The following is a 12,784-nucleotide window of genomic DNA, read 5'->3' on the forward strand; positions in this document are numbered from 1 at the left end:
GTATACAACGCAAGCGTGAGAAATAGTAATAGTAAACATCTTAGAACGCATCAAGCCATGCCTCTTCGATTAATCGTTCATAAATCAGCTGCTTTCCTTGACTTGATTCACTTTAAGAAAAAGCAGCGGGCGAGGCCCATGCTTGATTCCAGCCCACGAATTACACCTTGGATGAGTTATCTCTACAAGGACTTTCATATCTCAATCAGGCTATGAGCTAAAAAACCTTAAGTTATTATTACTATTATGTTTTTTAGATGAAAATATTTTAGGTTGTATAATAGGTTGTCTAAGGTGAACGAATAGCAGGAATTTATTGATTCCAATTTTACGGTTACGGACAAATTACTCGGTTCTTTAAGGCAAAACCTCGGCATGATTTGTGAATTCTCCTAGTCACATTCTTGAGTTAGTTGAGAGCACTCTGAAAGATGTTAAACGAAGAGTGAAACAGAATTCAAACTAATCAACAGCATCTCTACCTTAAGGGTTAACTTTATATCCCGCCAAAATACTGCCTCGTTGCATGCCTCAACTGGGTCTATATCTGCCGGGCGTCATGCGCTTGTTTTTAGCGTTCTTCATATCAAAAAGCAGATACCGAATCGATTCATATATGGCAAACATTAAATAGTTGAAAATTGATTGCCATATAGGACAGGATAGCAGAGAGCATTAAATAAATTATTTGAGCATGATTTTCTAAAGAAAAATTTTACGTGGATAAAAAAGTACACACATTAACATCGTCTGTCTGTACCTAATCTAATTGGACTTTATTTTTATCATCAAACTTTAATCGAAGAAGATTAAAAGCGTGCTTTTTCTACTCGTGACAGAAGAAGCGACTCTAATTAAGCGTCTTGGAACCTATTCGACGTGAGCACGCACCCCAATGAGATGCCCAACGCCGGTCGACACTGTTTACATTGTTGTGTAGCATATATATAGATAGTAACCTATTCGGACATAGTATTTGCTCCTATTCTACGGTCGAGTAGCGGTGGTATAACCCTGAAAAATAAACGGCAGCTAGTATAAAGCCACAGCTGCATAACAGTATTTATTTATTGTATTTATTTAGCAATAAATGCAGTTATTCACAGCAGTGTATCTTAGTTTGGATTGGTTTGACCCAATCATCCAAGTCTGATTAAGTTGTCAGGCGGCTTTAGCCTTGGCGGCCTGCCTAATGCTCAAGTCGACGTTTCCAATGCCGGAGGCCCCCGAAACACCCCCGCCCTGGTGGGTACCATATACAGAGGGGCCAGAAAACGTCTTATGCTTCGTGAATCCCGGCGCAGATACAGAGTAGCCATGAGACGGTGTATTGAAGGCCTGCCGGCGAACAGTCGGCGCCTGAAATGATTTAATGCTCAAAAGATTAGAACTGAGTGAACGGTGAGGTGCTTTAAAATAATGGTGCACCGATTCTGAAGACAAATAGAACAAGCTATTTATCGACATTTTATTAAACTCGTCAGAACTAACATTCCTCACTATTTATCTATATCGTGCGGCATTACACACTAGTGGAAGTAATTTATGTTGTAGAAAATACCCTCCAAAATATACTCTAGGATTATAACGGAAATACAATCACGTATTTGCCTAAAGTAACTGTTCTATTCTAGCTAGGCTAGTTATGAATGTAACGTTATCGAAATACGTTTATTTATCTTCGATAAGATATTTGTAGTGATTTCTTCTGACAGTACGCGGGCAAAGTGCGCCGGGTTCAAAATGTGTGGCAGGTCCTTAGGTTAAATGCCGATATTAAAACGTTTAATTTTAAATGATAATAAAATGTTTAAATATTTTCAGCTACTAAAACATTTACCGAAAAGCCGGGAATACTTGTAGTGATTGTCTTGGGAGCTTCTAACTTTATAGTTTGTGTTGGTGGCTGTATGACGTCGATGCGAGGAGCGGGGGCTTCAACAACGTGTATCTGCGGTCGGTAACCTTTGACCAGCGAAATCTGTGGCTGTGCTGCTACGGAGTAAGTGGACACAGGCGCTGGTTGCAAGAGATGGACCTGGGGTTGAGGAGAGTGTAGTACATGCACTTGAGGGGCCGGAGAGTGGAGAAGGCTAATTTTTGGTGCTGGTGTTTCGATCACGTGTAGCTGGGGTGCAGGTGATTGAAGAAGCTGATACTGGGCTGCAGGTGCCTGATGAATTCTGATTTGTGGTGCGGGAGATTGAAGAACTCGTAATTCAGGTTGGGCTATTTGAAATTGGAGCTTTGGTGCACCCTGCTCGGTGACGCTAACACGTGGAGCCGACTGAATAAAGGTTACGTCGCCGGGAGGATAACCTAACGTGGCCGTTTTGGTGAGGCTGGGAGAACTTATGGTATATCCTGACGAAGTAACGATTTCGGATCCAGTTTCGTTAGTCTGCTGGGTCCGGACTTGAATTTGAGAAGCCGGAGCTTGCTGAATACGAATTTGAGGTCCTGGTGCCTGAAGGACTTGAAGTTGAGGTTGTTGTGTCCGAATTTGGATCTGTGGAGCAAGAGTTTGCCCTACTTGAATTTGTTGCCGAGGGACGCGCACTTGCAGTTTCGAGGCTTCCTGAGCGACAGAGATTCGTGGGGCCGATTGGGTAATCCTGACTTCGCTAGAAGGATAGCCAAATGTCGCAGTTTTCGTGAGACCAGGCGCGTTTACTGTATACCCGTGAGATGTAGCTGGCCCGGATACCGAGATTTTAGGCTGTTGGGTTTGTAAGCGCACCTGCGGAGAAGTGGAAAGTCGAATTCGTGAAGTCGGCGCCTGAAGGACTCTGACCTGAGGAGCTGGAGCCTGCAGCACGCTTATTTGGGTAGCCGGTGGTTGTTGTATTTTTATCTGGGGCCCTGGTGTTTGAACGACCTGGATCTGGTGTTGTGGTATGCGCACCTGAAGCCTTGCGGCAGGAGCTTGCGAGACTGTTACACGAGGTGCCGATTGAGTATTGCTCACCCTGCCTGACGGGTAGCCAAACGTAGCAGTTTTAGTCAGGCCCAAAGAATTAACCGAGTAATTTGGTTTGGAAACTGAAATTGCCGGTTGTTGAGTACGTACTTGTAACTGGCGCACTGGGGCAGAAATTCGAAGTTGGGGCGCAGCTGTCTTAAGAACCCGAGTCTGAGAGGCAGGGGGCTGAAGAACGCTAATTTGGGGAGCTTGAGCCTGGACAACATTGATCTGGGGGGCCCGAGTTTGTTGAGGTAATCGCACTTGAAGTCTAGGAGCAATTTCGGATACTGATACCCGGGGCGTTGATTGCGAGACAATCACACCTCCAGAAGGATAGCCGAAAGTAGCTACTTTGGTAAGGCCAGGAGCGTTAACTGTGTATCCGTGGGATGTAGCCGATCCTGAAACTGAGATCCTAGATGGCTGAGCTTGCACTCGGATTTGAGAAGGGACCTGCTGAATCCTGATTGGAGGAGCTGGAGCTTGTTGAATCCTTATTTGGGGTGCTGGAGCTTGTTGAATCCTGATTTGAGGCGCTGGGGCCTGTTGAATCCTGATTTGAGGTGCTGGAGCTTGTTGAATCCTGATTTGAGGCGCTGGGGCCTGTTGAATCCTGATTTGAGGTGCTGGAGCCTGTTGAATCCTGATTTGAGGTGCTGGAGCTTGTTGAATCTTGATCTGAGGTGCAGGAACCTGCTGAATCTTGATCTGAGATGTAGGATTTTGAAGGACCTGTAGTTGCGGCTGAGTTACTCTCAGTTGGACATTAGGCGCTTGAGCCACAGTCACACGAGGAGCGGAGTGAGCGATACTTACGCTGCCAGAAGGGTAACCAAATGTAGCCGTCTTAGTTAGACCTGGAGCATTCACGGTATATCCGTGAGAAGTAGCTGAGCCGGACACAGAGATTTGCGGTTGTTGAGCTCGCACTTTAATTTGTGGAATGGGTGTTTTTTGAATTCGAATTTGAGGCACGGCAGCTTGCTGAATTTGGATCTGAGGTGCCGGGGCCTGCAGAACTTGCACTTGAGGAGTCGGAGCTTTAACGATCCTAATTTGAGGAGCAGGCGTTTCAAGTACGTGCAGTTGAGCGGGAGGTGCCTGAACGAATCTAATTTCCTGCTGAGGCACCTGTATCTGAAGGTTAGGTGTCTGCACCGTACTGACTTGGGGGGCTCCGCTGTCAACCGTTAAACTGCCACCCGAACGATAGCCAAAGATACCGGTTTTTGTTAGGCCGGGCGCGGCAACTGTGTAACCATGCGACGTCTCTCCACCGGTAACAGAGACTGAAGGGCGCGCCTGAGAAATGGTGACTTGAGGAGCTGTACGCTGCAGATAGCTGAGCGAAGGCACACGAGACTGTGGAACGCCGTCCTCAAGGTCACCCCCAAGAATCCTTACCTGGGGTGCATCGCCTTCCACATATCGAACTTGTGGCGCTGGTGTCTGAACGACGGAGATTTGCGGTGTCGCTGATTGAATTATTCGGGGCTGGTTCGAGATGGTTGACTCTGAGTTTTTATTTACTGGAACTGAAAAAAACTCGAGCGTGAAAAGATAAAGTGAGTGCGCAAAACCTAAGCGTAGAAACAAGCATTTTTGTGAATGACCTATGGAAATATATACACCATGAAACGATCTCCTAGAGAACACGGACAGAGTTCTACTTATTTGTTCTACCTAACTACTTCACCTTTCTCAGACCCGGTGCTTATTTTAGAATCCCTTTGAATGCTAGTAGCTGTGTCACCTGCACCCCCAAGTGTCACGCTGGCAAAAGATTTTCCTCCACCAGGGTGTGCTTGATCGCCAGAGCCGAATGTCACCGGTCCATTGAAGAAACCTTCAGCACGAATAATAGAGATAGCATTTGCTGCCAGCAGTATGCAAAGACCACCCTGCAAAATTGAGGAGCTAATTGTACTACAATGTAATTTTTGAACACAATATATATTTATCTTTTAACGCTTAAATAAATGGCGTAGAATTAAACAAGTTTGGACCTAGCGCCTCAAGACAACTGCCCTGTCGAATAGTAATGAAGGTACAGGCCGGACCAATATGAGGACTAACCGATTATTTGCCGGATCATACTTATAGTATCTTTTATAACGTATATGTCGGGAACTCTATAAACGCTCTACGCAGAACGTACCGGCGACTCGTTCAACATTAGCTGAATAGTGCGGGCTGCTAGAGTTATCCACAGGGAACCCAGCCGAGCGGCGCCCCCTATCGTCCTAGGCACGCCTCTTACATGCCTTAACAAACATTGACATGAAAAATACGCACCTATGTAGCTACAGACCCCAAAAGGTGGCTTGCGAGAGCAATCATGACAGCTGGCTGAAACCAACTGATGCTGGAGGACATGCTACAATAAAAGTTGAGCCATGCAACTTCAGGCCGCACGTTGTGCGTGACTTTTGTTCTTATATCTACGACCGCGTAGCTTAGATATCTACGACTGTTTAGCTTGGATACTTTATTACCTGTTAGAATAGCTTATCAACAGTGTAATTACAGCACCGGATTATTTCTACTGTAACAGCAACTCTAGGGTCGGTAACATGTAATAGAATTCAAATGAGACGTTCTAAATAGCTGACATTGAATAGAATAAAAACGTTACTGGCTATGATTTGTCCCACAATATGCCCAAAGAAGCTAATTCCTATATCAGCTAATTTTCGCACAGCACGGAATATCTGATCCGAATCTCGTTTTCTCGAATTACTTCGACTTTTAACCAGCTTTAGAAACCTCAAGTGCTGCTATCCTTTAGGACGTTTCACTCTGCTGCGTTTCGGTTCTTGATGATTTATCAGAGTTATATTGATTTTAACTAGATCTAAAACTGTATAAATTACAAATCGGTATTAAGGCATCTTGCAAGGACCCAAAGGTCAAGTGCTACAGAAGAACTCAGTAATTTAGAATCTATCCTATTTGCCTATTTGTATTTGGCCTAAAAACACTCGAATTTGAATATTAGTCGAACAACTTACGTAGTTGTTCACGTACCCTATAAGAAGGTATAGACAAAATGATACAGGTGACGCGCTCTAAGTTAACAGCGATAATTAGCAAATAATAAAAAATATCATCCGTACAAATGACTGTATAAGCATCGCTGACGTATTAGTAGAGCATTCAGTACGAAAGCGAAGAAGACTTAATGGATATAAAAGCAAATAATAATAAACTTTGTCGTAAGCGATCTGAAGAACCTGATGTAGCTGATGGAAGGTGGCGTTAAACATATTTTAAAACTAGTGGTGCTACATTACTGCAAATACGTCAAACACTATTATTTATAAGACGATTTTGGTTCAACGAGATGGTATCGTAGTTTTGGTCAGTGGTTTATAGCGGATACCGAGTTACGTCCTATGTACAGAATAAGCTAAATGGAGCCTTGCTGAGAACACATTTTAAGCACAGACACATAAATGTACTTATGTCAGTTGGGTGAAAACTCATTGTTTAGGACACTGTGGACGAATTTAACACGGCTTAGGTTGCTGCTGTTCACTAGAGAAAGTATCCTTAGCGGTAGCACAAAAATTTGATCAAGATAACACGCGGAGCCCCGGTGTCGGGGCTCTTTAGTCATCACCCATTTTGAAGGATCACGACGTCCAATGCATCTAGCCATAGCACAGGACTATCAAGGCTCGCGCACGGAGGTTCACATCTCTTTTAAATGTAGTTATTAATCTTAAGATTTCTTCTTATTACAAGTGTCACCCCAGCACTAACCGAAATTGCAGTCATGATGCTTTTTGACATGCAGCCACAAGGGCTGTAGGATGTTCGATGGGTTGGGATCAAGCTGCAGTGCTTTGCAGAGATGATCTGCCCAATGGACCAGTTCGATTGCCTCCTTTATAGTCACTGACGTTACAATTGGGTTGGCATAACGATGCGCGTGTGACTAATTCTGTAGGCGCATATACACACCAGTCGTATCCCGCTCTATAATAATAATGTCCCACTCACTTAGTAAAGCGGCAGTTGATTCTGTCGTTTCGGTTTATCGCCGCGGGATGCCCTCCCTCTTCCCGTTTTGCCCCGATCGTTTTGTCACAGAATCCATCGAAGCGAGTAGCTCTCATTGGTTAAAACTGCGATATAAATATCACCTACATTAGATGAACTGATGATAATACAATCCAATTCTAGTCAGAACTTTATTGACAGTCGTTTGCTTGACCTTTACCCAAGTGTCGTGTCCCTGTGACGAGGATGCTGTACGTGTTCCTAATCGTGATACGATTCCTAAGACCTATTCTATTGAATACATCAGCTACGACACCATTGGTAACACCACGCCTGTTTAACGTCTAGACTCGCTTGAACTTCGGCTGAAAACGAATGAGCTGATCGTTCGCTAGCGACGAAAAAACCAAACCGAATGGAGCCATTCTTTGTAACGCTGACTGTGATCGTTATCCTCAGTGTGTTACACTGTTACCCCTATGGTGTTACTACTTGAAGTGATTCTGTCGTCGGTTGATACCTGTAGACACTTCGGATTGGGTATTAGCGAAAATAGTAACCGGAATGTATCGCTGTTTGTCATGCAGCAAGAATCGAAATGAACGAGCAAGGTTAAATAGGAAAGCCGCTACAAACTATGGTTATTAAGTTTTATATTACTACGTGGGTGGAATCCCATACAGCTAATGAGAGCATACAATGAACGCAAAGCAAAGGACCAACTCAGTTTTCTAAATACATTATGCTGTAGTAATTCGTTACTTAATTATATCTACGATAGGAAGAAATAGGGTAATTGCTGACATACTAGACATTTTTCTCAAATTCCGGCTGCACGTCGTAGGATTTGGAAATCATCTGATGAATGATTATTTCTGTTTTTTGCTGTAGTTATATAAATTATTGGCGCCAAAGCCTAGTAAGTATAGATGTTGGGTTTAATCTTTTAATCTGGGGATTCCCCGTTGAGCTCCATTTAGCTGAAACTCGAAGTTTACGGAAATCGAAGTCAACAACTTCGGTTTGCTCTTACAAGGTCACTACGGAGAAGTGCCATTCGCTATAAAAAAATTCAGTAACGGTTATATATTATGCGGGGTATAATACGTCTATGATACTTATAGCAAAACTACGGACGTGATCGACTCATCACAAATAAGTATTTATGTACGAATCATATAACAATAAGGTCTTTCTGCAGCAAGTCGTTGCTTAGAAGGTCATTCCACAGACACGTGACCAAAAGAAAAGACAAATTATATCTGAATCTCGCCGAAAAAATTAACCAGATACATTTATTGCATTTAAACCACTATTTTAGATATAAATGTTTTGAAATAGATTAAATATGCCTTAATTTTTTAGAATTTATTATAAAAACTATATGCTGCTGTAAGTGGTGACCTTTTAGGGTGCATGATAAAACATTTGAATTCTTTGGCAGGCATGCGTTCCGCTATCTTTACGACTAAAAAAGGGCCGGTTCCTTCTAGAAAAACGCACTGTATGGCTTTCAGAATTTGAGAAAAGAGGAGATATCATCCAATTTTTTCGTGCTGGATATACATCACCAAGGCTAACATCAATTTTTGCTCGAAATTAACAATCTGCATTATTGTTGGTTGGGTTTTCATGCGGCTTTTAAAAAACCTATATAAAACTTTTAATAAATAGATTAAAGATGCTGGATAGGCTTTAAACTTTGAGGTTTATTAAAATTTTATTTAATTAGTCTATTATTTGACTGTTATTATATTCTGACTGCTTTGCAAGGTGGTGATAAAGATGGCGATTTCCATTTCCAACCGTACGGGGCGCCTGCGCACTATCATCATAATGTAAGTACATATCTTGAAGTGAACCTTTCAAATAAATGTGTAACAGGAGGTCCCACAGAATACCCTGTCTGTTCCCCAGACACGGCGCGAATGGACTTTTTCTTGTGGGCCTATCTTAAAGATAAAGTCTTCGACAGAAATCCAATGATAATAAAATACTTAAAGGCCAAAATTGAATGTGCGAATTGACATCTCGTTGTTATTTGATGAGAACGATAGTACTATTGAGTATCTGCGACAGAAGGGAGAATTATTTTGCCAATATTAATTATACGCTAAATAGAAATGAAGTTATAATTTGTGTGGGTCATCCTATATATATATATATATATATATATAAGGCTAAGCTATATAATATATATGAGCGTACCCGGCGCATTTGGAAGTTAGCTTTTGATTTATATTCCGTTAGATGATGAAATTTTAATGGTAAACCATTCAGTCTTCTACAGGCTCGTGACTGAGAACTGGTTGAGTGTACTGCTGTAGAAGTGAATTAAAAAAGAAAAACATCTTCTAGTCCAAAAACCCACGGTCAGTATTCGAGTGTTGTTTTCGAATTCATCGAAAAATGGTAAAGATAGATAAGCAAAAAGGACCTGCAATACATAAATAGGGTAAACGTTTCAAGAGTGGAAATTATAGTATTGAACACCAACGAGGAGATGACTAGATGTTGAAACTTTGCGGACAAGAACGCATTTCGAGGAGGCTTTTCACAAAAGCGGAACTTGGGGTCTAAGGGCCTTGTCGGCCAAAAGCAACATTTTTACATGTAACCTATTGTTAGACAAAGTTGCGAAACTCTAGTCAATAGAAAACCCGCCTGGTGGAATCGGTCATTGTGGACAAGGCATTGGTTAAGTCTCTAGCGCTAGCCGGAAACGAACCAGGAGAGCGTACGACGTTGCCCTGGAGAGAAACAGAACTTGGGGGCGGTGTCTAGTAAGTTCGAACGCGAGGCAGAATTAGTACTTCCGATGAACTTCATGGACATCACCTACAATGAGATACTTGCCAAAACAATGAATTCAGCCCGCTATCTCGAGTTTCTCGAGAGACTCATGGACCGCTGACACCACAATCGAAAGCGTGCAGCGTGGTTAGTTGAAGTAAACGCTAGACTTCATCGCCCTAAAAAGGGCAATTGGCGGGCAAGTATATCCGACTATCAATTTAATTCAAGAATACATAGATAGAGAAATTTCATTTGGAACAGCGAATTATGGATATACAGATATCCGGAAGCTGTCAGAACGCTCGGATAAGTGTGTAGAAATTAAAAATGAGTGCTTCTAATATAAATGAAGAAATTATCACTTTAGCCCAGTTAGCTGATATAATTTCAAAGTCTACTGTCGTTCATCTGTAGCAGCCTTCATATATATATATATATATATATATATATATATATATAGAGTACAGCATATAATTTGGAATTTCTTGGTCACTTCTAGGGCTAGCTCTAAATAAAAAAAAAAATATCTTTAAACGACTTTCTTTTTACACAGGCTAAGATACTTATACCTGGTAATCCATAACAGTAATCCGTAATTATAACCACCATTCACAGTTTCAGTTTGGATTTTAGTCATCTTCAAGCTATATCTTTTTTAATCCGCAAACAAGTTGTCTACAGTAATTCTACTTCATATATATATACGCTTCATACAAACATTTTGGCCGAACTAAATTTTGGGCTGAGTCAAATTTTGAAACTCTTACTAGAAGTACCGATTCAAAAAATACGAAAGGACGCGAAAAACTAACCGCTGCCTCTAATTTGAATAAACTAATTGGCAAAAATGTAGATCTATGAAAAATGACTGTTGATCTTGGGCGAAAGGAGAATTCTACCCTAGTGAGGGTTCATCCAACGCAAAAAAGTTCAGTAACAGCTAATCTTCACTAAATTCCAAATATGATACGCTGTTCTTCCCTGTTGTTTCAAAAGGAACTGGCTTTCTTCTCGTGTCAAGAATAGCGAGCAAATACAGGTCCGTTACGACAAAAGAAGAACGCGAAACTGTGTTCTAGGTGCGATATGCCCTTCGGGTCTTTGACAAATAATTTGGGCACTTAATCTTTTTTGAAAACTCATCTGCATGTTAAAAATCCCATATCCTAATATTTTTTTTTTAAAAAGACATGACTTACTATTTACTTTCTTATATTAACCACATCATATTCTTGTACCGAAATTGACGTCGATAATTGCCCCACGCAAAAACTACATTTGAGTTTAATATATAGATGATGGACCGTGTACACAGTAATGATCCCGCACCATTAAACAAGCGACCTGGTGTGCACCAGCCAAGAACAATGGATGGATGGTAAGAATAATACTTTGTTATACTTACTATATATATGTATATAGTTACTATAAAAAAGTTCAGCAACACATTTCCAATCAAAGGAAGTCAGTTTTTTTTTTCTAATTTCAGGCTATGCGGGCATAATCTTTGATATTTTTGCATCGTCCAGTACAAACGTCCCCACTAAAAGCGTCCCGACTGAATACCCACACTTGATGGAATAGCCTAGAAACCAGTATGTAATAAAATAATGGCTGTAAACTGGCCACGTTAAGATGTTGTAGTAAAATACTGCAACACCAAGTAATTTTACCGAACTGTCAATGTTACGCGCGCTGGAAAAATTAAACTAATTTTATATGCAAGTGAGTAAGATAGGCCCACAACAGATACGGTACGGAGGGGTGAGCACATTACCAGTTACACGGTAAAATCTAGCTGCTATACGCATAAGGTTTATACAAAAGAACGTACATGCCTACACTGCATACAAATAAAGGTCACCAAATAAGGTAAAATTCGTGTTTACTATTGGGGTACAAATTGTATAGCCTACAAAGGAGGTCAATGTCGCGTTCAGTCAAATATCGCACTAAGACGCCGTCGGTTTTTAACTGAATGAGACAAATTTGCTATATTCCGGTATGCTTAATGGAGCACTAAAATATAGCAACTCATAAGTTCGTTTTTTAAATAAGATTTTTCAAATCGTTCTAAGCAATATTATTATCATCGTGCGTTGAGCATGGACGGGAGTAACTTCTACTCTCTGCGATAAAAAACAACCCACTTCAGATCTGTATGTAATATGGAAGTACGAGCGTGTAACGTAACTGTGGTACATGGATCACTTCACGGAACTAATGAACGTTCCCTCAGACAAATAATAAGACAGTACTGATACGAAGGTAGCCAGCTAGACAATGCGAAATCCTTTGAATTCATAATCAAAACGAAAACTGGTAGTTCCTTCTAGACAATTGCTAATAAAGTTGAAATAGTAACTACTAATCGAAAGTATAAGTCGCCTGTAGGCCATACCACACGCCCCTATGGATGTCACGTCTTATGCCATGTCCCTGTTTTCGAATCGCTAATCTGCTAACGATCAAATAGCAATCAGTAGTGTTCGATAGCAAGGATCATTTGTTGCTTGATCCACAGCCCAGGCCATCAAAGGTCAAGACCATTTGGACCGAGCAAACCAGTCTAAGCGTATAAAATACAAAAACACGTAGATGAGAACTGAAAAAAATACATTCCACATTGATCCATGCAACGCGACACGGAAATAAACCGGTCTCAGTTAGTCAATGCTTGATTGTGTAAAGTAAATTTATGACGTTTAGAGATCGCTGTGACAAGAGTGTTTTTTTGTTTTTTTTTTAGACTCTCTGGTACGAAAGGTGGAGTAATCCCATAATTAAAGCACTACGTGCATTTGGAAAACATTTGTTGCGATAACAAGTACTTGTTTTAACGCTGGAATAACTGGCGGTCAGAGCATCCTGTGTTCTTATAATACCATGCAAATTGAGCAGGCTTTCTATGATTAAATGTCTCCACTCAATTTGCATGTTTATGATTTAAAATAAATTTTTCCCGGTATAATATATTTGGGCATGTATGAAACACAAAATACAGAAAAGATAGGCAAA

At 41.2% G+C, this 12,784-nt stretch overlaps 1 protein-coding gene across 1 annotated transcript; it reads right to left on the reverse strand.

Annotated features, from left to right (window-relative positions):
• Window positions 1-746: 746 nt before the first annotated feature.
• LOC111267004 (uncharacterized) lies at window positions 747-6,869 on the reverse strand. Its single transcript, XM_022844935.2, has 4 exons — window positions 6,731-6,869; window positions 4,662-4,866; window positions 1,841-4,500; window positions 747-1,359 (listed from the first exon to the last, which is right to left on the reverse strand). Exons 1-4 carry the CDS (start codon window positions 6,758-6,760, stop codon window positions 1,162-1,164), a joined length of 3,093 nt encoding a protein of 1,030 aa, XP_022700670.1. The 5' UTR covers window positions 6,761-6,869; the 3' UTR covers window positions 747-1,161.
• Between the last annotated feature and the right edge of the window lie 5,915 nt (window positions 6,870-12,784).

The sequence above is a fragment of the Varroa jacobsoni genome, unplaced genomic scaffold (assembly GCF_002532875.2).
Source record: "Varroa jacobsoni isolate VJ856 unplaced genomic scaffold, vjacob_1.0 scaffold_1140, whole genome shotgun sequence".
Lineage (NCBI taxonomy): Eukaryota > Metazoa > Arthropoda > Arachnida > Mesostigmata > Varroidae > Varroa > Varroa jacobsoni.

Bases quoted from the DNA above. Each gene is read 5' to 3' on its own strand.
- LOC111267004 (XM_022844935.2), bottom strand. From the start codon at position 6,760: ATGTCAAAAAGCATCATGACTGCAATTTCG. The intron at 4,867-6,730 runs GTTAGTGCTGGG...TCAATTTTGCAG, and splicing joins GCATCATGACTGCAATTTCG to GGTGGTCTTTGCATACTGCT. The intron at 4,501-4,661 runs GTGAAGTAGTTA...AGTTTTTTTCAG, and splicing joins AAGCACCGGGTCTGAGAAAG to TTCCAGTAAATAAAAACTCA.